Raw genomic sequence first — 21,942 nt, forward strand, 5'->3', positions numbered from 1 at the left:
AAAAGCAAAACAAACCTTAACAGTTGCCCTTAGGGCATACTCTACAAGCAAACTGGGGGCTTTTATGGCATTCTTAGGAAATATACCCATAGATGACATATGCAAAGCTGCAACATGGTCTACACCTCACACATTCACAAAACACTATTGTGTAGATGTGTTGGCAAGACAACAAGCAAGAGTGGGCCAAGCAGTTTTATGTATACTATTTCAGACCACTGCATCAGATACAAGTTAGCCAACGCTTTGGGAGATCACTGCTATATAGTCTATGCAAAGCACATGATCTACAGCTCATATGCCTCAAAAATGCTACGTACCCAGTATGCATCTATTCTTGGCATATAGATCTGTAGAGTCATATGCTCCCACCCGCCTCTACAGGTTCCTATACCTGTTGCAGTAACATCTTACTTGGATACATACATTAATGAACATCTCCTTTTACTACTCTTACTAGCTCCATTATCACCCTCTCCGGGCAAATAATCTAACAATGGAGTTGATGCCCATGTGCACTATCACTGAAAGGAGGAGTAACCTACCTCGTGACTGGAAAGACTTCTTTAAAGAAAAACAAAGTGCAAACATCCGGACCCAACACTAGATGGCGATCTATGCAAAGCATGTGACTCTACAGCACTATAAGCCAAGAACAGATGCATTCTGGGTAAGTAGCATTTTCCTTCTGTGAAGAAAAGAGGCTCATACAACTTTGTGTGCATTTAACATAGTATTGTTATATTCATGATGCAAGTTTGTGTGTGTGTGTGTGTATATATGTATATACACATGTTCATAGACATATTTACATTTCCCTGGTCATGGTGGATTTAAGGGTTTATCCTTATTAATATATAATGATCATCCACAAGAAGGGCTTCTCCTGTGAGGTACATTGTACGAGTGTTGCTCTAATTTGTACTGTTCAGTCTGCAGTTGCAAATCTCCTTGCAGAGTGGAGTCTACAGACTTGTCTATGTTTGCAAGGGTTGTCCTGTCTTCCTATAATGTTTAGTCTGGAGATGCTGCTTTCCCTTCATGGTGTATCCCTTACTATGTGGCTTTGTCTAGAGGTGTGGCATTCCTTCCATGGAGCAGTGTTTCATCTCTAGATCAGCTGTATCTGTGGAGGTAAATCTGCAGGCCTTCCTGTTCTGCTGGGCTTAGACTGCATTATCATAAATGACTTCCTCCGGCTGTTTGCTGGTGTCACTCCCCTTGCAGGTTCAGTCTGTAGGTGCTGTCCTTCCCTGAGAGTTTACTCTGAATGCATTGTTATGCCTGTGGGGTTTAGCTTTCAAGTATGTGTCTCCGTGCAGACAAAGGCTGCACAACTTATCCACTCCGTGAGGTTTAATTTGCAGACACTGTTCCTGGTAGTGTTCCATCCCTGGTGTAGTCCATGTATCTGCTTGCTGCTTGTAGCGTTCGATCTATCCGAAGGCATATTGGATGCGACCTCTCTAAGAGGTTGATTCTAACTACGCTACTTTCCAGGTGTGGTGGTGCAGTCAGTACGCACATCTCTTCCTGTGCTGTTAGGTATAGGCATGTGGGCTGCTGAATTCATATCTGTGCATAGATCGCCGCCTAGTGTTGGGTCCGGATGATCGCACATTGTTGTCCTGGAAGAGTCTTCGAAGTATCACGAGATAGGTGGCTCCTCCCCTGGACTACAGTGTGCATGGGCATCGACTCCATGCTCAGATTGTTTTTTTCCGCCATTGGGTTCGGATGCATATTGGTTCACTCAAGTCGGAATCGATATAAAAGTTTTCTTAAGGCCTTTAAGGTCGGTATAGTCTTGCGTTCGGTGCCCAGTTCTTTCCAGCTCAGTTCTGAGCCGGATTTCCAGGAGAGCTGCGTGCTTTTCGACGCTGAAGGCCCGGTCGACGCCAGAGGCCTTATCAACGAACCATCATGGAACTGAGCCCGTTCAAGAGATGTCTCGTGTACAACTCCAAGTATCTCCACATCGACGTCCACCCGGTGTGCAACAAGTGTCTGTCGCCGGATCATGATGAAGCCAGCTGCATGGCTTGGTCCCGTTTTCGATCTAAGAAGACACTTCTGCATCGACGCGCTGCACGCAAGGAAGCCCAGCAGACTGCACCGGAGCCTGTGGACATCTTCGATGCCGGGGTGATGAAGGAGCAGACCGGGAGGTTCGTGAGAACCTGTTGAATCCCGCGTCGGAGGTCGACTCCAACTACGACGCGGATGTTGAAATGCTCGAAGCGGAAGTAGTCGTCGACTAGGTAGGAGACGACGACTGGGCCTTTGGGGCCATGGAAGATAGCTCGAGCGAGGAGCTAAGCACACAAACTGACATTGGGGCCCAAATGCTTCATAAGGCTCAGGTCGAGGGATCGCCACTAGGCCGTACCCAAGATCTTCCAATAAGTTCTACGGCCCGCCTTCGGGCTCGGCTTCGGACATTACTAAGGAGCCTCAAACTGCGAAATCGAAACCGAAAGTAAAAGCTCCGGTCTCGACGCAAGTGAAGGCACTGCTGCCTACATCGAAACCAAAAGTGCATATTGCTTTGGTCGGCTCGAAGTCCTCGGACCTGTCGGCACCGACAAAGCAGAAGAGCGTTATCGACCTGAAGAAATCGCTCAAGGGCGTTGAGACGAAGTCTAGCGTGCCGAAGGCAAAGGTCAGGGCAGTCGACCCGAACAAATCTGCGCCGAAGACAGTCGACACCGACAAAGGACTCTGTGATCCGAAGGTTCTCGAGCCTCCGCGTCGACAAGACAAGGCCAAGAGCGGAACGACCCACGAGTCCACGCCTGGTGGTGCCTCGAAGGATTCCGTCGAGTCGACGCAGACGTCCGCCTCGTTCTCAAAGCAGGTGGCAGACTCCCTAAAGCGCATCAAGGACAAGGCCTCAAGTGTCGGGCCTAAAGATCCTCCACCTTCGAAGCCTGCCGATAAACCTCAGAAGACGTCGACGCCCATCCACTTCACGCTGCCGCCGAAAGTGGTGCCGAAGGCTTTCACCCCTGAAATGACCACCGACGTGCCCAAGAAGGTGTCCTCTGTGCCGAAGTCAACAACTGTGGTCCCGGCCATAAAGCATCGACAATCCTCGTTGGAAGAGCAACAGGAACAGTTTATCGATGCCGAGACAGGCAGACTTTCTCTTTATAAGCGGAAAATCGCCCCGGAACAGCCAATGGAGTCCTATAAAATTCTACTGAAGAAGAAAAAGGATTCTACTTCGACACCTGTTCTTGTAGAACCTGTATCTCCACGTGGCCATGATGTCTCACCCACCTATTCAGATGTGGACACTGGGGAAGGTGATAATGATGAATACAGCTATCCTGTGGGCACTGATCCAGATGATACAAATGAACCCTGGGAAGCTGCTGCTGACCCAGGTGATTCTCACTCTACCCCAGACACAAGTGTATGCTGTGAAAACGTAGTCTACTGAGGATTCAGCAGCGTTTATTGCCCTCATTGAAAGGGCGGCTAAGAATCTTGACGTCCAGCTCCATGCTTACCCCATTGAAGTAGACTTTCTTTTTGACACCTTTTCCATCTCAGAGAGGACTGTCAAGACTGTGCCTATGTTGAAGGGTGTCTTGAAGCATGCTGGGGAAATCTTTAAGGAGCCTACAAGAGCCAGGGTGACAAACCCCAGAATTGAAAAGAAGTACAAACCGGCGCCTGGAGACCCTACTTACATTAAGGGACAGTTGCCATTGGACTCTCTTGTTGTTTCTAATGCCTGGAAGAGGGCTAATTCACAAACAATGGGTGAGGCTCCTCCCCCAGATAAGGAATCTAAGGTGTTTGAGGCATCAGGGAAAAGGGTGGCAGCTCAAGCGGCCAATATCTGGCGCATTTCAAACACTCAGGCACTTCTAGCCAGGTATGACAGGGCACATTACGACACACTTGAGACCCTGTTACAGCACCTGCCAGATGAATACAAAGAGGCAGCTGAGATGCTCATCCATGAAGGGAAGCTCATATCAAATGCTTCTATCAAATGTGCACTGGACGCAGCAGACACCGCGGCCAGAGCTGTTAACACTAGTGTCATGCTGAGACGACATGCCTGGCTCAGAATCTCCGGGTTCAAGCCAGAAATACAGACCACCATTCTAAATCCGACAGTAAACCCTGATCATCTATTTGGCCCAGAGGTGGACACCACCTTGGAAAAAATCAAAAAGGACACTGAGACTGCTAAGTCCATGGGGGCTCTACAGTCGCAGCAGTTCAGGGGTGGTTTTTTTCGTCGCTCAAGCAATAGAGGTGTTTCCAGAGGCCAGCTCTCCCAAACCACACAGTACTATGAAGGCGGCACGCAGACCACATACACCAAACAAAGTAGAGGTGGATATCGTGGAAACGGCGCCAAAGGCAGAGGTCGTGGAAACAACAATTCCAGATCCTCCGCCACTAACAAACAGTGACGCCTTGTCACTGCCCCCCGACCACGCAACACCTGTCGGGGGAAAGACTTCAACAGTTCCTGCCAGTCTGGAAGTCCATCACCACAGACAGGTGGGTCACACCGCTTATCCAGTACGGTTATTGTCTGGAGTTAACATCCACTCCACCCAACATACCCCCAAGACACCGTCCTATGTCCGCCGAGCATTTGCACTTATTGCAGCAGGAGGTCCTCGTCATGCTGCAAAAAGGGGAAATCGAGCTCGTGCCTGCGGAAGAAAGAGGCACAGGAGTTTACTCACTGTACTTCTTGATACCAAAAAAGGACAGGTCCCTCAGACCCATACTGGACCTCAGACCCCTCAATCAGTACATTCTGTCGGAGCACTTTCACATGCTTAAACTGCAGCAAGTCCTACCGTTGCTCAGTCAGGGGGATTTTCTCGCAACTTTAGATCTAAAAGATGCGTATTTTCATATTCCGCTGCACCCGTCACACAAAAAATACCTCCGGTTCACCATCCAAAACCAACATTACCAGTTCAAGGTTCTACCTTTCGGAGTCACCACGGCACCTACGGTGTTTACAAAGTGCCTGGCGACAGTGGCGGCACACCTAAGGAGACAAAACATTCAAGTCTACCCTTATCTGGACGACTGGCTCATCCAGGCAAAGTCAGCCCAGTAGTGTGCCGCTCACATGTCCCACACCATTCACCTTCTTCACGATCTGGGATTCTCACTGAATTACCCAAAGTCCCACCTGCAACCCGCCCACATACGGCAGTATCTGGGTGCGGCGATAAACACTCTGGCAGCAACAGCACAGCCAAATTCAGTGAGGGTCAGCAGCATTCAATCGCTGATACAAAAATTCAGACCTCAACACTCGCTTCCAGCACGAGTGTTCATGCAGTTGATAGGCATGATGGCCTCCTGCATCTCCATAGTCCCGCACGCGAGACTACATATGCGTCCGCTTCAGGAGTGCTTAGCACGGACAGTTGAAAGACCTAGTGTTGGTGACCGGTCGTGCATACAACTCTCTGCATTGGTGGAATCCACAAAACCTTTGCAAGGGACGACCGTTCCAGGAGCCTGTGCCACAGATCATTCAGACGACGGACGCTTCTCTCCAGGGTTGGGGAGCTCATGTACTCCACTACACTGTGCAGGGACTATGGACGCCACAGCAAAGGAAGATGCACATCAATGTTCTAGAACTGATGGCTATCTTCAAGGCAATGAAAGCATTCAAGGTACATCTGCAACAAGGTAGTGTTGATCCGGACGGACAACATGACGGCCATGTACTACATCCAGAAGCAGGGAGGTACACACTCTCCACAGTTGTCTCATCTGGCTCAGAGCATGTGGAAGTGGGCCATTCAAAGGAATATCTTCCTCATGGCGGAACACCTCCCGGGCAAGGACAATCAGATGGCGGACCTGCTCAGCAGGTACAGCCACCAAATGCACGAGTGGGAGATACATCCATCAGTACTCCACCCGTACTTCCTAAGGTGGGGTCATCCAGAGATAGACCTGTTCGCCACAAAGGAAAACGCCAAATGCAGAAGCTTTGCCGCCAGGTTTCCACAGTCGCAGGGCAATGCAATATGGATGAACTGGTCAGGCAAATTTGCGTACGCTTTTCCCCCAGCACCTCTAATACCGCTGGTGGCACGCAAGCTGAAGCAGCACTCGATGACTCTCATCCTGGTTGCTCCGACGTGAGCTCGCCAACCATTGTACACCACGTTTCTGGAACTGTCCGTGGTACCGCATCAAAGGCTGCGCCTCACACCCAAGCTTTTGACGCAGAGCCATGGCGAAATTTAAGCATCCAATTCCGCAACAGCTCAACCTGGCGATCTGGCTCCTGAGGTCTTAGAGTTTGGCTACCTCAACTTACCTCCTGATTGTATGGACATAATCAGGGAGGCAAGGAGGCCCACCACCAGAGCATGCTATGCGGCGAAATGGAAGCGGTTTGTCATTTATTGTGCAGACCACAACATTAGCCCGCTGGATGCATCTATTCAGAACATCATTTGTTATCTTACATCTGTACAAATGTAATCTGGCCTATGCTTCCATTCGTATAAATCTATCCGCAATAGCTGCTTATCTCCAAAACAGACAGCACCTCTCCCTTTTCAGAGTGCCTGCCATTAAAGCCTTTCTGGAAGGACTCAAACGAGTCATTCCTCCGCGGACACCACCAGCTCCCGAGTGGAGCATAAATGTGGTCCTCACCTGGCTGATGGGTCCCCCTTTCGAACCACTGCATTCATGCGAGATTCAGTTCTTGACATGGAAAGTGGCTTTCCTGATAGCGATTACGTCGCTACGACGAGTTAGTGAACTCCAGGCACTAACTATCCAAGAGCCATTTATTCAAATTCATTCCAACAGGGTGGTGCTTCGCACTAACCCTAAGTTCCTTCCTAAGGTGGTTTCTCAGTTCCATATCAACCAGACTATAGAACTACCTGTGTTCTTCCAAAATCCAGAGTCCGTTGCGGAGAGGATGCTCCACACACTTGACGTCAAGAGGGCCTTAATGTACTACATTGATAGGACCAAAGATTTTCGGAAGACTAAACAACTATTTGTTGTCTTTTCGCCACAACACAAAGGCAACCCCATTTCCAAGGCTGGTATAGCCAGGTGGATCGTTAAGTGTATTCAGATCTGCTATCAGAAAGCCAAGCGCACTCTCACCATTCCACCGCGGGCCCACTCCACCTGGAAGTTGAGGGCCTCCATGGCTTTCCTTGGAAATATTCCTTTGGAAGACATATGTAGAGCAGCCACATGGTCTACCACACACACATTTACAAAACACTACTGTGTAGATGTGCACTCCAAACAGCAGGCAGCTGTAGGGCAGGCTGTTCTAAAAACCCTTTTCCAAACTGCTGCAGCTGGCACAGGCGGCCGCCGTTAATGGAGGGACTGCTATGTATTCTATGCACAGATATGAATTCAGCAGCCCACATGCCTCGAACCGAATATGCTACTTACCAGTATGCATCTGTTCTTGGCATGTAGGGCTGCTGACATTCATATTGCCTGCCCTCCTCCCCGGCGCCTGTAGCGGCTGCAGTGTTCACACATACTTCTAGCATGGTCATCATTCAGAGTTTCACTCCATCTTTGCCACAATGGCTAAAAACAATCTGGGGATGGAGTCGATGCCCATGCGCACTGTAGTCCAGGGGAGGAGCCACCTATCTCGTGATACTTCGAAGACTCTTCCAGGACAACAATGTGCGATCATCCGGACCCAACACTAGGCGGCGATCTATGCACAGATATGAATGTCAGCAGCCCTACATGCCAAGAACAGATGCATACTGGTAAGTAGCATATTCGTTCTACAGATATAGCATAAACTGTGTCTTCAATTCGCAGACTAGGCTATTCAGTCTCGTTCAGTATGTGACCACATTCCTTCCTGTGTGGTTTAGTTTTCAGAAGCTGCTTGCTTTCTCCACTTTGCAACCACACTCATTACAGTCTGCAGTGAAAGTTTCCTGCTGCGTTTACTTTAAAGGCGTATGTTTCTCTAACTGTAGCCTGCAGACTCAACTCTCCGTGCAGGCCATCAGCATCCGGTTTCCACCAAACCCCTTGGGGAATTTGCTCCTTTGGGCATGGCCCTGTTTGGTGGCCTGGGCCATGTACTAGCCTAGCTCATTGTTCCTTTCAGACATAATCATACACCTGTCTTCCACTAAAACATTACCTCTTTTTTCAGCAATGTGGAGTCATCTCTGAACATACCAAGAAGATGTGCACAAGGTGAGCCTGCTGCTCCTCTGTTATTTTTGACTAGTAGTTTTTGAAACAATTGTAGACATTTGAACTGGGCAGTGTTCACTGCTGTGGAGAGTTGAGCTAGCTTCGCTGGGCGAGACTTTCCCCCACGCGTTCCCTCTCGTTCACTTGGACTTACACATTCCCTTATTATGACCCACCTTTTCAGGACCGAAAAGAATAATGCTAGATAGCCAAAGATATTGAGCAAACGTTACTTCACCCTTAGCTGTGGCTTTGTTTCAGGATTCCTCCTCCGGAAGCATCGTAGACCGCGATCCATGTAATCTTATGAATTCTTGCTGGATACTGCACATAATCCACACACTTGGTTGCAATGTATCTTTCCTGCAGCTTTGCTATTTTTCCTGCTGTAATTGAAGGCAACTCATTCCAGAATACCCCGTACTGCAAGGTCAGGCCTGCTTGGAACTGTGGGGTGTAGGGTCAGCTCCATTTTGTGAGGTGTATTTCTATCGTCCTTTCCCTCCACAGGTCCCTCCGCTGCCCTCAGCACACAGACGAGCAGCGGAGGTCTGTTCGAGTGTACCTGATGGGAAACTCTGAGTAAGTAGTTACTGCAATTCTGAGTCAAGGTTTTTCTTTTAAAAACGCATCTTAAAATTGTTGTGGAATTGAGAAATTCATCCCTAAAAATGTTTCCGATCAGTGAGAGGCTTGCTAAAGATGTCTGCTGCCAGTAAGAAAATGTTACCCTCAAAACCATTTCATTAGACCTTCTGTTTGACACATTCTTGACACCACAAAATCTAAGTGAGCACACCAAGCTAACATCTAATAATCTCACTAATAGACTTGTGCAAGAAAAGGCAACAGGTGCCTCTTCGTCAGGTGCATCTAAATATGGAACTTCTAATAAACTATGCCAGACCAAAAAATATTCCCTTCTTCTGCAGCAGCTTACAAAACATTCCCTTTGTCACAGCTGATGAACTGAGCCACAGTTCTTGGGTTGGTCGTAGGCTCACAGCACAAATAGGCAAGTCCCGATCATCCACGTCCTACAAATTGTTATTTTAACTTGGTCTTCCACAAAGGGCTGGTCAAGGCCTATTTTCAAGGTTGAAGAAACCGTTTTATGGTTTCAACTAATTATTACTGTGTTCTAGCTACATGGGGTTGTGTTTTTTGTCCCTGTCAGGGATTCTACGAGGATTTTGTGGATTGTGCTTCTGCTGTTCTTAATGTTCCCTTTCTGACCCATTTACCCTAGCTTGCTAACAGATGTGGAAGGTGGACCCGAGATTGAAAGCTTTGATGTATCTGAGAGCCAGGCCCTCATGAGCCGACTGCAGTGGGACGGCTCTTCGGACATCTCTCCTTCGGACTCTGCCTCTTCTAAAGCAAGTAAGGAAAGTTCTGAAAGTCAAGTCAAGAGATTTATATAGCGCGCTACATACCCAGAGGGTCTCAAGGCGCTTGAGGAGGGTGTGGAGTTACTTGTCGAATATCCAGGTTTTAAGTTGCTTTCTGAATGTAAGGTGGATCTGAGTGAGGCGAAGGTGAGTGGGAAGTGAGTTCCTGGTTTTAGCTGCCAGGTAGGCGAAGGATCTGCCTCCCATGGTGGTTTTGTTGATGCGAGGTACAGTTGCAAGGGCTGGTTGGAGGATCGTAGGTGGCGGGAGGGGGTGTAGAAGGAAAGTCGTGAGTTGAGGCATTCGGGTCCAAGTTCGTAGAGTGCTTTGAGTGCGTGAGTTAGGAGGCGGAAAGTAATCCTCTTGTTAATGGGGAGCCAGTGGAGGTTTTTCAGGTGTCCAGAGATGTGGTCTTTACGTGGGATGTCTAGTATGAGTCTGGCTGACGCGTTCTGGATGCGTTGGAGTTTTTTCTGGAGTTTTGCGGTGGTACCGGCGTATAGGGTGTTTCCGTAGTCCAGGCGGCTCGTGACCAGTGCGTGGGTGACCGTTTTTCTAGTTTCGGTGGGGATCCAGCGGAATGTTTTTTTGAGCATGCGAAGAATATTGAAGCAAGAAGATGAGACGGCGTTGACTTGTCTGTTCATAGAAAGTGAGGAGTCCAGGATGACACCTAAGTTCCGTGCGTGGTCCGTCGGGATGGGTGCTTTTCCAAGGGCCTCTGGCCACCAAGAGTCATCCCAGGCGGAGGGGGAGGTACCAAGGATGAGGACTTCAGTTTTGTCGGAGTTCAGTTTTAGACGGCTGTACTTCATCCACTCGGCTACTTCTTTCATTCCTTCATGTAGGTTGGTTTTGGCGGTGTTGGGGTCTTTGGTGAGTGATAGTATCAGTTGAGTGTCATCAGCGTAGGAGATGATGTTGAGGTTGTGTTGGCGTGCGATGGCCGCGAGGGGGCTCAAATATACGCTGAAGAGGGTGGGACTGAGTGAAGATCCTTGTGGCACGCCGCAGATGACTTCGGTAGCTTCTGATTTGAATGGTGGAAGGCGGACTCTCTGAGTTCTGGCAAGGAACGAGGTGATCCATTCCAGTGCTTTTCCTTGGACTCCGATGTTTCTGAGGCGTTGTATTAAGGTGCTATGGCAAACTGTGTCAAAGGCTGCGGAGAGGTCGAGGAGGATGAGGGCGACTGTGTCTCCGTTGTCTAGCAGCGTTCGAATGTCGTCAGTTGCTGCGATGAGTGCGGTCTCAGTGCTGTGTTTGGCACGGAAGCCGGACTGTGAGGAGTCGAGGGATTTGTTGGTTTCGAGGAAGGCGGCGAGCTGGTTGTTGACAGCTTTCTCGATGACTTTGGCCGGGAATGGGAGGAGCGAGATAGGGCGGTAGTTTTTGAGTTCGGTGGGGTCAGCTGTGGGTTTCTTCAGAAGGGCGCTGAGTTCGGCATGTTTCCAACTTTCCGGGAAGATAGCGGAGTTGAGGGAGCAGTTGATGATGTCTCGGAGGTGCGGTGCTATAATGGAGTCTGCTTTGTTAAAGATGTGGTGAGGGCATGGGTCTGTGGGGGATCCTGAGTGGATGGAGTTCATCAGGCGGATGGTGTCCTCAGTGGAGATTGGGTTCCAGTCGTTGAGGATGTTCAAGGGGGGTGGGGGTCCTGCAGAGGGTTGGGTGGGTTGGTCTTCGGGTCGGTTGTCGAAGTTGTTGTGGATGTCTGCAATCTTGTTGTGGAAGAATGAGGCTAGGGAGTCGCAGAGGGCTTGAGAGGGGGTGATGTCGTTGGAGTTGGCTGAGGGGTTGGTAAATTCCTTGACGATGTTGAATAATTCCTTGCTGTTGTGGGCGTTGTTATCTAGTCGGTCCTTGAAAGCGGCTTTCTTGGCATTCCTGATCAGTTGGTGGTGCATACGGGTGGCGTTTTTGAAGGCGTCCTTGGTGCTGGTGTTTGGGTCTTTTTTCCAAGCCTTCTCAAGGGAGCGACAGAGTTTCTTAGATTTCTTAAGATCATCGTTGAACCAAGAGGCCTTCTTGCTGCCTAGTTTGATTGGACGTTTTTTCAACGGTGCTAGGATGTCGGCGCTGTTGGATAGCCATTGGGTGAGGTTAATGGCTGCTTGGTCGGGGTTTGTGGAGTGGGCAGGGGGGTTTTGAAGAAGCGATGAGGAGATCTGGTCGATGGTGATTTTGTTCCAGTTTCTTCGCAGAGTGGGTTGAGGATGGTTGTTGGTTGTGGGTTGTTGGTTGGTTGTTGGTTGTTGGAAGTGGATCAGCAACTGCGCGGACGAACTCGCCCCGCTGAGGACCCCGCCTAGCAGACCCGGCAGCAAGAAGGCCCCATGGTTCACCGACGAACTCAAGAGCTCCAAGAAGAACTGCCGAGCCCTCGAGAAAGCCTGGAAAAGGGATCCGACACCGGACAACAGGACCTCCTACAAACTTGCCACCCGGAAACACCACCAGCTGATCCGCGCCGCCAAGAGAACAGCATTCAAGGACCGGTTGGACAACAACGCACACAACAGCAAGGAACTCTTCAACATCGTGAAAGAGCTTTCCAACCCCAACGCAGAAAACAACGACATCACCCCATCGCAAGACCTCTGCAACTCCCTCGCCTCCTACTTCCACAACAAGATCACAGACATACACAGCAGTTTCAACAACCAGCCAACGCACACCACGACCGACCAGCCACCCCCCCCCACCGCCACCCTCCACGCCTGGACCCCGATCAGCACAGAAGACACCATCCGCACGATGAACTCAATCCACTCCGGATCACCAACCGACCCCTGCCCCCACCACATCTTCAACAAGGCCGACGCAGTCATCGCACCCCACCTGCGAGACATCATCAACACATCCTTCGACACCGCCATCTTCCCCGAGAGCTGGAAACACGCCGAACTCAGCGCTCTACTCAAGAAACCAACAGCGGACCCCACCGACCTCAAGAATTACCGCCCCATCTCGCTTCTCCCGTTTCCAGCCAAAGTCATCGAGAAGACCGTCAACAAGCAGATGGCCGCCTTCCTCGAGACGAACGGATCCCTCGACCCCTCACAGTCCGGCTTCCGAGCCAAACACAGCACCGAGACCGCCCTCATCGCCGCCACCGATGACATCCGAGCCCTGATGGACAATGGAGAAACAGCGGCCCTCATCCTCCTAGACCTCTCCGCGGCATTCGACACGGTCTGCCACCGCACCCTAATACGGCGCCTCAGCAACATCGGCATCCAGGACAAGGCGCTGGAATGGATCATCTCCTTCCTCGACGGAAGAACACAGCGAGTCCGCCTACCACCGTACAAGTCAGAGGCCTCCGAAGTCATCTGCGGCGTCCCCCAAGGATCATCCCTGAGCCCCACCCTCTTCAACGTCTACATGAGCCCCCTCGCGGCCATCGTACGCAAACACCACCTCAGCATCATCTCCTACGCCGACGACACCCAGCTGATCCTCTCCCTGACCAACAACCCCGCCGCCGCCAGAGCCAACCTACACGAATGGATGAAAGAGGTAGCCGAGTGGATGACGACCAGCCGCCTGAAACTGAACTCGGACAAGACGGAGGTCCTCATCCTGGGCTCCTCTCCCTCCGCCTGGGACGACTCCTGGTGGCCTCCCGCCCTGGGCACCGCACCCAAACCGACAGACCATGCACGTAACCTGGGCTTCATCCTGGACTCCTCCCTCTCCATGACCAGGCAAGTCAACAGCGTCTCCTCGGCGTGCTTCAACATCCTACGCATGCTACGGAAGATCTTCTGGTGGATCCCCACAGAGACCAGGAAGACCGTCACCCAGGCCCTCGTCACCAGCCGACTGGACTACGGCAACGCCCTCTACGCCGGGACCACCGCCAAGCTCCAGAAGAGACTCCAGCGGATCCAAAACGCCTCAGCCAGACTCATCCTCGACATCCCACGATCCAGCCACATCTCCGGACATCTGAGAGACCTTCACTGGCTCCCCATCAACAAGAGAATCACCTTCCGCCTCCTCACCCACGCACACAAAGCCCTACACGACCAAGGCCCGAGCTACCTCAACAGCCGAGTCAACTTCTACGCTCCCAAACGCCACCTCCGATCAGCCAACCACGCCCTCGCCGCCGTCCCCCGCATCCGAAGAGCAACCACAGGAGGAAGGTCCTTCTCCTACCTGGCCGCCAAGACCTGGAACTCCCTCCCGTCCGACCTGCGCCTGACCCAAGACCACCTCTCCTTCAGGAAGAAGCTGAAGACCTGGCTGTTCGAGCAGTAGCGGCACCCCCCCCCCCCAGCGCCTTGAGACCCTACGGGTATGTAGCGCGCTTTATAAGTGTCACTGATTGATTGATTGATTGATTGGTCTTGTTGTAGGTAAAGTGAACGCAGCTGTGGTCCGTCCAGAGGAGAGCTGTGGTGTGGCTGAAGGAGACATGTTTGCTGGAGGTGAAGATAGGGTCGAGTGTGTGACCTGCGATGTGGGTGGGGGTAGTGACAAGTTGAGGAAGAGCATTCAAAGTGTAGCATTACTGTGTGAACTTTTCATGTGGTATGGAACTGACTAGATGATATTAAAAAAGGAAACCTGGTTCACCTGTATTTCTGCCTTTTCAATTTATTATTTATTTATTTTAACGTTTTATAGAGCGCGAACTTGACCCGTGAAGGTATCAGAGCGCTTTACAGGTTCAAAGAGTAATACAGAAAGATCGGTTGACAAAATGATAGCAATAAATCGGGGGGGGGGGGGTATACAGAAACAGGGGTCATATGGTAGGCAGGGAGTCAAAGGGGTATGTGCAAGGAGGGAGGGGGTGAAAAGGTACATAGGAACATTGTAGGGTAAGAATTCAGACCAGTGCGCTGGGTTCTTGGGTGAGGTCGGTGTCAGTAGCAGTGATGGAGGAGGCGGATGGTCCGTGTTTGGTGGGGGGAGTGAGGCAGCTTTGAGTTCGGTATCTAAGGTTATGATTTTGTTCACAAAGAACGAGGGGAAGTCTTCGGAGGAGATGAGAGACTTGGGGTTTTCTTTCGTTGTTTTGGACAGTTTGTTCGACTGGAGTTTGATCATCTTAAAGAGTTTGCGAGGCCTGTTCTGAGCATTTCCTAGTTCCGCTCTGAAAAACTCTTTTTTTGAATTGAGGATGTTTTTGTTGTAAGCATTTCTGGCCTGGCGAAGAAGTTTCAGGTGATCTGCCGATGGGTGCTGTCTCCAGATTCTTTCGGCTTGACGGAGGGATCTTCTCTCGTCGTTGAGGGAGCCAGTGAACCATGGGTTTCTATCTTTGACTTGAGTCCTTTTTAGTTTGAGGGGCGAGGTCATCCAAAATGTTTGACATCAAAACAGTGTAGTGATCATTGAGGTCACTGGCTGAGGTGATGTGGGGAGGGGGTGGGAGGTCGGATTTGCAACGTGACTCAAGTTCAATTAGGTCTAGGTTTTTGGTGTCTGCCCCAGCGTTTTGGGAGCACTGGTTAATGAGCCCATGTTTTGAGGGTGCAGGGTAGAAGAAAGGCGATGGCATGGTGGTCTGACCAGTCGCAGGGGTCGGTGGATATGATCTTGACAGTTTTCTCATTAGAGATGATCCAGTCGAGAGTAGCCCCTTTCGAGTGGGTAGGGAGTAGGCAAGCTTGGGTCAGGGCTAGACAACCATGAGGTCTTTAATGGCGTTGACATGAGGATCCTTATGGTCGTTCCAGTGCAGGTTGAAGTCCCCAAGGAAGATGTCTTTGGAGTTGGGGGAGTTCTTAGCCGTGATAATTTCCATGAGGTAGTCCGTGAATTGATTGTTATTGCCTGGGTAGTTGGCCTCAACAGCTGCTTAAGCATTTTTGACCCATGGGCAGGCAACCCAACATATGGCCGGTTAGCGGTATAGCATATAAAAACTTAAGTCCAGTATATGTTTTTTATCATAAAAAAATGACTCATAAGGTCAACCTTGACAATTTATAGATATAACCTATGTCTTATGCCTGAGATTAACACTATTCTAAAACATAATGTATAGGCAAAAATAGGCTCTCTTGTTTAACTTGCATAGAAAAGAGTTTGTCTGGTAGAACAATATGTTGGCTGTAATCTACCCTGTGGCATTATGTCCATATTATTAAAAATTCTTAGCTAGCAGTTAGAATCCACTGCATCCAGAGTTCGAAAAACGCTGTTTGTCTAATGGCGGATGCGCTGTCAATATCATGCAGGAGCTGAAAAACTAGCAACAGCGGTGTTACAGAATTCTAAGTAGCAGTTGAACTCTACTGCATACAGAGTTCTAAACCACATAACCTTGGCGGTGGCAGACGCGCTGTCAATATTTCACAAAGGCTAAAATCCAACCGCTACAATCGCGTTGCCCTTACCTGTCTGTCGTTGCCTGTATTGAAAAACAGTTTGAAGTAACCCCTGACATCACACATGTATGGGTTACAGACATTACTGTTAGAAACAATGGTTTCCTCTTTGTGATAATTACATGCAATCTCCCTGCATTTTGGACTATTTTTTCCACTGAGCGGGGCCTCTTTGACATACATTGGTGCCAAGAGAGGTGAGGCCTAGTCCTCGTGGTGCACTAGTAAGTTCACCATTGCAAAAATATTCAAAGAATGTGTTTTGTAGTTTGATAGACAAGATATGCAGTTTGTCTCCTTTTTTCCTCACTTTTTTTCAGATGTCAGATAAATCCTGTCCACTTGGAGGATTTGAAAATGGATCATTCAATTTGTGACTTTAACAAACAGTATGTATAAGATATGATTTGGTGGCAGTGACATAGCTTCTTTAAATCATTAAGGTCCTGAAGAAAGCTAGGGAGTTTTTGCCCCAGAAGCTGAAACGGTAAACAACCTTTACAACAAAACTTTTACAACGCACTACCATTACGATGCAACTTTTACAACGTAAACCATTACACCGCATTGCGCTGGGGGGCGCTTAGGATAGGGAATAGGTTTATTGTACTATCCAACACCTTCCCTACTATCCACGGGGACTGGAGTTGGAATAGTAAATTAAACTATTCACTGTCCAACGCCCCAAAGCACTATGCGTTGTAAAGGCATGCAGTGTAAAAACCGCGTTGTAAAGGCATGCGTGGTAAAAGCATGCGTTGTAACGTCATACATCCGCTGAAACATGTCGACCATAAGAGCAGTGCTATATTTCAACTGCTCTTGATCTATTCCTTTCACTGTTTTTAGATAGGACGACATCTGGGAGATTATACTGCTCAGTCATTGACACTCTGGGTCTCCGTTGTGTATCCTTTTTAATTCACATTCTGTTGTTTCTTGCACTGCACTATCCACTTAAGAGAGTCCTGTCCTCTTACACTATTCTCATGTGGGACACCCCCGCGCCGCACGGCCACCAGCTGCTGCGTGTGCCCCTTGCCTGCCCTCTGCCTCGCTGCTGCCTCGTTTTGCCGGTTGCCGGCTGCCTCCGCTGCGGGGATTGTTTTTGCCTTGTTTTGTCACGTATTTGTGCCTGTTTTTGCCTAACTTCGTTTTTCCCTTGTTTTGTCAATTATTTGTGCCTGTATAAGCCTGTATTGCTTATTTTCTTTTGGCCCGTGTGTTTGGCTTTCCTTCCTTGTTGTCCGCCTACCTCGCCGCCCTCCGCCCTCCCTTCCCGCCACCGCCGCTTGTCCCCGCCCCTTTTTTCTCTTCTGTAACCCTCCCCGCTCCCGCCTCCCAGCTGCTCCGCCCACCCGCGCACTTCGCCTTAAATGGCGACCGTGCGAACGCGCAGCGGGCGCGCCGATTGTGCGCCGAAGGCGCGCCAAAGGTAAGCCCGTCTGCGCCCGTCCGCGACCGGATCGCGACCAGCGCCAGGACCCCTGGTCCTCGAAGACCCCGACCGACCCGCAGGACGTACTCAGCCGCCACCCTCAACGCACTCAACACCGGCCGACGCCCAGAGTGCCACCAAGCCACACCACGTCGCACCCACGGACCCTTCAGCTGCCACGCCTGCAAGTTCTCCTGCATCCGGACCTGCCTCGCACCAACACCCGCCAAGTCGAACACCAGCAGCACCCACCTCAAGTGCATCCTGCTCAACACCCGCTCCGTCCACAGACACGCCATCGAACTCTGGAACCTCCTAGACGCCACAGCCCCTGACGTTGCCTTCCTCACGGAGACCTGGATGAACGCCTCTTCAGCTCCCGACATCGCCATCGCTATCCCAGAGGGCTACAAGATCGTCCGGAGGGACCGAAACGCCAATCAGATGGGAGGAGGCATCGCCATCGTCCACAGGAGCACCATCCGTCTCACGACCAGCACCGACAACACCCTGACCAGCGCCGAACACCTGCATTTCCAGATCCACACCAACCCGAACACCACCCTCAGAGGCACCCTGATCTACCGCCCCCCTGGACCACGCACACAATTCAGCGAGGACATCGCCGACTTAGTCAGCCCGCATGCCCTCCCCTCCGCTGACTACATCCTCCTGGGAGACCTCAACTTCCATCTGGAGAACAACAACGACCGCAACACCAGCACCCTGCTCGACAACCTCGCCAACCTGGGACTCAAGCAACTGGTGTCCACCCCCACCCACCTCGCCGGACACACACTCGACGCAGTCTTCTCCTCCAGCACAGACATCGACTTCAGCCACGCCACTGAGCTTCAATGGACGGACCACAGCTGCGTCCACTTCACCTTCAAGAGAACGACGACCCACCACCACCAGCAACAGGCCGCCCGCAGAAGCTGGAACAAGATCACAGCAGACCAGCTCGCCACCTCCCTGAGCCAGCACCCTCCTGCCAGCACAGCGAACCCCAGCCAGGCCGCCGACAACCTCACGAAGTGGATCAGCAACTGCGCGGACGAACTCGCCCCACTGAGGAACCCGCCTAGCAGACCCGGCAGCAAGAAGGCCCCATGGTTCACCGATGAACTCAAAAGCTCCAAGAAGAACTGCCGAGCCCTCGAGAAAGTCTGGAGAAGGGAACAGACACCGGACAACAGGACCTCCTTCAAACTTGCCACCCGGAAACACCACCAGCTGATCCGCGCCGCCAAGAAAACAGCATTCAAGGACCGGTTGGACAACAACGCACACAACTGCAAGGAACTCTTCAACATCGTGAAAGAGCTCTCCAACCCCAGCGCAGGAAACAACGACATCACCCCATCGCAAGACCTCTGCAACTCCCTCGCTTCATACTTCCACAACAAGATCGCGGACATACACAGCAGCTTCAACAACCAACCAACGCACACCATGAACGAACAACCGCCCCCCACCACCACCCTCCACGCCTGGACCCCGATCAGCACCGAAGACACCATCCACACGATGAACTCCATCCACTCCGGATCACCGACCGACCCCTGCCCTCACCACGTCTTCAACAAGGCCGACGCTGTCATCGCACCCCACCTGCGAGACATCATCAACACATCCTTCGACACCGCCACCTTCCCTGAGAGCTGGAAGCACGCCGAACTCAGCGCTCTACTCAAGAAACCCACAGCGGACCCCACCGAACTCAAGAACTACCGCCCCATCTCGCTCCTCCCGTTTCCAGCCAAAGTCATCGAGAAGACCGTCAACAAGCAGATGGCCGCCTTCCTCGAGACAAACGGATCCCTCGACCCCTCACAATCCGGCTTCCGAGCCACCACAGCACCGAGACCGCCCTCATCGCCGCCACCGATGACATCCGAGCCCTGATGGACAAGGGAGAAACAGCGGCCCTCATCCTCCTAGACCTCTCCGCGGCATTCGACACGGTCTGCCACCGCACCCTAGTACGGCGCCTCAGCAACATCGGCATCCAGGACAAGGCGCTGGAATGGGTCATCTCCTTCCTCGACGGAAGAACAGAGAGTCCGCCTTCCACCGTACAAGTCAGAGGCCTCCGAAGTCATCTGCGGCGTCCCCCAAGGATCATCTCTGAGCCCCACCCTCTTCAACGTCTACATGAGCCCCCTCGCGGCCATCGTACGCAAACACAACCTCAGCATAATCTCCTACGCCGACGACACCCAGCTGATCCTCTCCCTGACCAACGACCCCGCCGCCACCAGAGCCAACCTGCACGAAGGGATGAAAGAGGTAGCCGAGTGGATGACAACCAGCCGCCTGAAACTGAACTCGGACAAGACGGAGGTCCTCATCCTGGGCTCCTCACCCTCCGCCTGGGACGACTCCTGGTGGCCTCCCGCCCTGGGCACCGCACCCAAACCGACAGACCATGCACGAAACCTGGGCTTCATCCTGGACTCCTCCCTCTCCATGACCAGGCAAGTCAACAACGTCTCCTCGTCGTGCTTCAACATCCTACGCATGCTACGGAAGATCTTCTGGTGGATCCCCACCGAGACCAGGAAGACCGTCACCCAGGCCCTCGTCACCAGCCGACTGGACTACGGCAACGCCCTCTACGCCGGTACCACCGCCAAGCTCCAGAAGAGACTCCAGCGGATCCAGAACGCCTCAGCCAGACTCATCCTCGACATCCCACGAACCAGCCACATCTCCGGACATCTGAGAGACCTCCACTGGCTCCCCGTCAACAAAAGAATCACCTTCCGCCTCCTCACCCACGCACACAAGGCCCTACACGACCAAGGCCCGAGCTACCTCAACAGACGAGTCAACTTCTACGCTCCCAAACGCCACCTCCGATCAGCCAACCACGCCCTCGCCGCCGTCCCCCGCATCCGAAGAGCGACTACAGGAGGAAGGTCCTTTTCCTACCTGGCCGCCAAGACCTGGAACTCCCTCCCTCCCGACCTGCGCCTGACCCAAGACCACCTCTCCTTCAGGAAGAAGCTGAAGACCTGGCTGTTCGAGCAGTAGCGGCACCCCAAGCGCGTTGAGACCCTACGGGTATGTAGCGCGCTTTATAAGTGTCACTGATTGATGTATAGAACTCTACAAAGAGGATACAGCTATTTTTCTTCTATCCCCCTCCTGAATGGAGGTAAGGCAAAGTATAGTTGTTTGGCATCCCAGATGATGACACTGGACACATAATGTGTAATGATGGGACACCAATGATCCCTTGCATAGTTTTTTCCAGTTTTTTCCTTCTTGAGGTCATCCAAGCACTGGCTGTTCATTCTGTATTTCGAATCCAATTCATAGTACTGCCCTTTGGGGGTCATCCCTGCCCCAAGTGTGTTCACCAGTGGTAGCTGTGCATCTAAGGAGGGGGGTAGCACTCGTGTCCTTACCGCTTCCGTCGGGTGCTCAAGAGTGCCAGCCGACAGCAATCCCTATCCCACACTCCACAGACTCGCATTCCCCATATATGCTACTAAGTCCGACTTTAAACCCATTCAGGTCCAGCCCTTTCTGGGGGCCCTAGGAGGGTGCTGGTATTCCAACAGCTGCTGCCTCTTTTCCAGCCCCCGATTGTAGGCAGGACTGTAATGCACCTCCTAGGATGATGACCTCCTGCAGTGCCCTTGTACCATGTGCCAGGCTCCACATGTGTCTGTTACAGGAGTGCCTTTCCAAGCAGTGGTCACAAGCAGAGTTTCACTGGAAGGATATAGTGTTAGTGGGGGACAGGGCTCATTACTCTCTTCAGTGGTGGAACAGCAACAATATGTTGCAGAGTAGGCCCTTCTCAACCCCCGTTCAGCAGGTGACCATTATCACAGATTCATCCCTCGAGGGTGAAGTGGGGGCATATCGGAACCGACAGAGACCAACTGTGGAGTACCCCAGGGCACCTGCCTCTGCCTCATCCTCTTCGAACTCTACATAGCCAGCCTCACAAGCATAGTCCGGAACCGTGGGCTCCACATAGTCTCCTACGCCGACGACACCCAGCTTATCCTATCCCTCACCTACGAACCCAACATCACCAAACACAACTTCCAAGAAGGAATGAAAGCCGTCGCCATTTGGATGAAGAACGGCTGCCTGAAACTCGACTCAGAAAAACAGAAGTCCTCATCCTTGGCTCCACGCCCTCCACATAGGACGACTCCTGGTGGCCCTCGGAAATCGCTCCAACCCGACGGACCACTCATGAAACGTCGGCATCATACTGGACTCATCGCTCACAATGAAACGCCAGATCAAAACCCTATCCTCGACCTGCTTCAACACCCTCTGCATGCTCCATAAGACGTTCAGATGGATCCCATCCGATTCCAGAAAAACTGTCACACATGCTCTTGTCCTCAGCAGACTGGATTATGGAAATGCTCTCTACACCGGAATCAACAAGAAACTCCTTCGCAAACTCCAGACTGTCCAGAACGCCGCAGCCACACTGAACCTGGACATACCCAGTCTCATTCACATCACCCAACTCCTCCGCGATCTCCACTTTCTCCCAGTC

At 51.5% G+C, this 21,942-nt stretch overlaps 1 protein-coding gene across 2 annotated transcripts in view; it reads left to right on the top strand.

Annotated features, from left to right (window-relative positions):
* ATXN7L3 (ataxin 7 like 3) overlaps positions 1-21,942 on the top strand; it is a 131,002-nt gene that overhangs the window by 76,328 nt on the left and 32,732 nt on the right. The window contains exons 10-12 of one of the 2 annotated variants that reach the window (XM_086923921.1): positions 8,183-8,226; positions 8,737-8,808; positions 9,476-9,609. In XM_086923921.1, coding sequence (XP_086780047.1) covers positions 8,183-8,226; positions 8,737-8,808; positions 9,476-9,609 — 250 coding nt within the window. The remainder of the gene's footprint in view (positions 1-8,182; positions 8,227-8,736; positions 8,809-9,475; positions 9,610-21,942) is intronic. The other variant, XM_086923922.1, reaches the window with a different exon arrangement.

Source organism: Lissotriton vulgaris, chromosome 5 (genome assembly GCF_964263255.1).
Source record: "Lissotriton vulgaris chromosome 5, aLisVul1.2, whole genome shotgun sequence".
Classification (NCBI taxonomy): Eukaryota; Metazoa; Chordata; class Amphibia; order Caudata; family Salamandridae; genus Lissotriton; species Lissotriton vulgaris.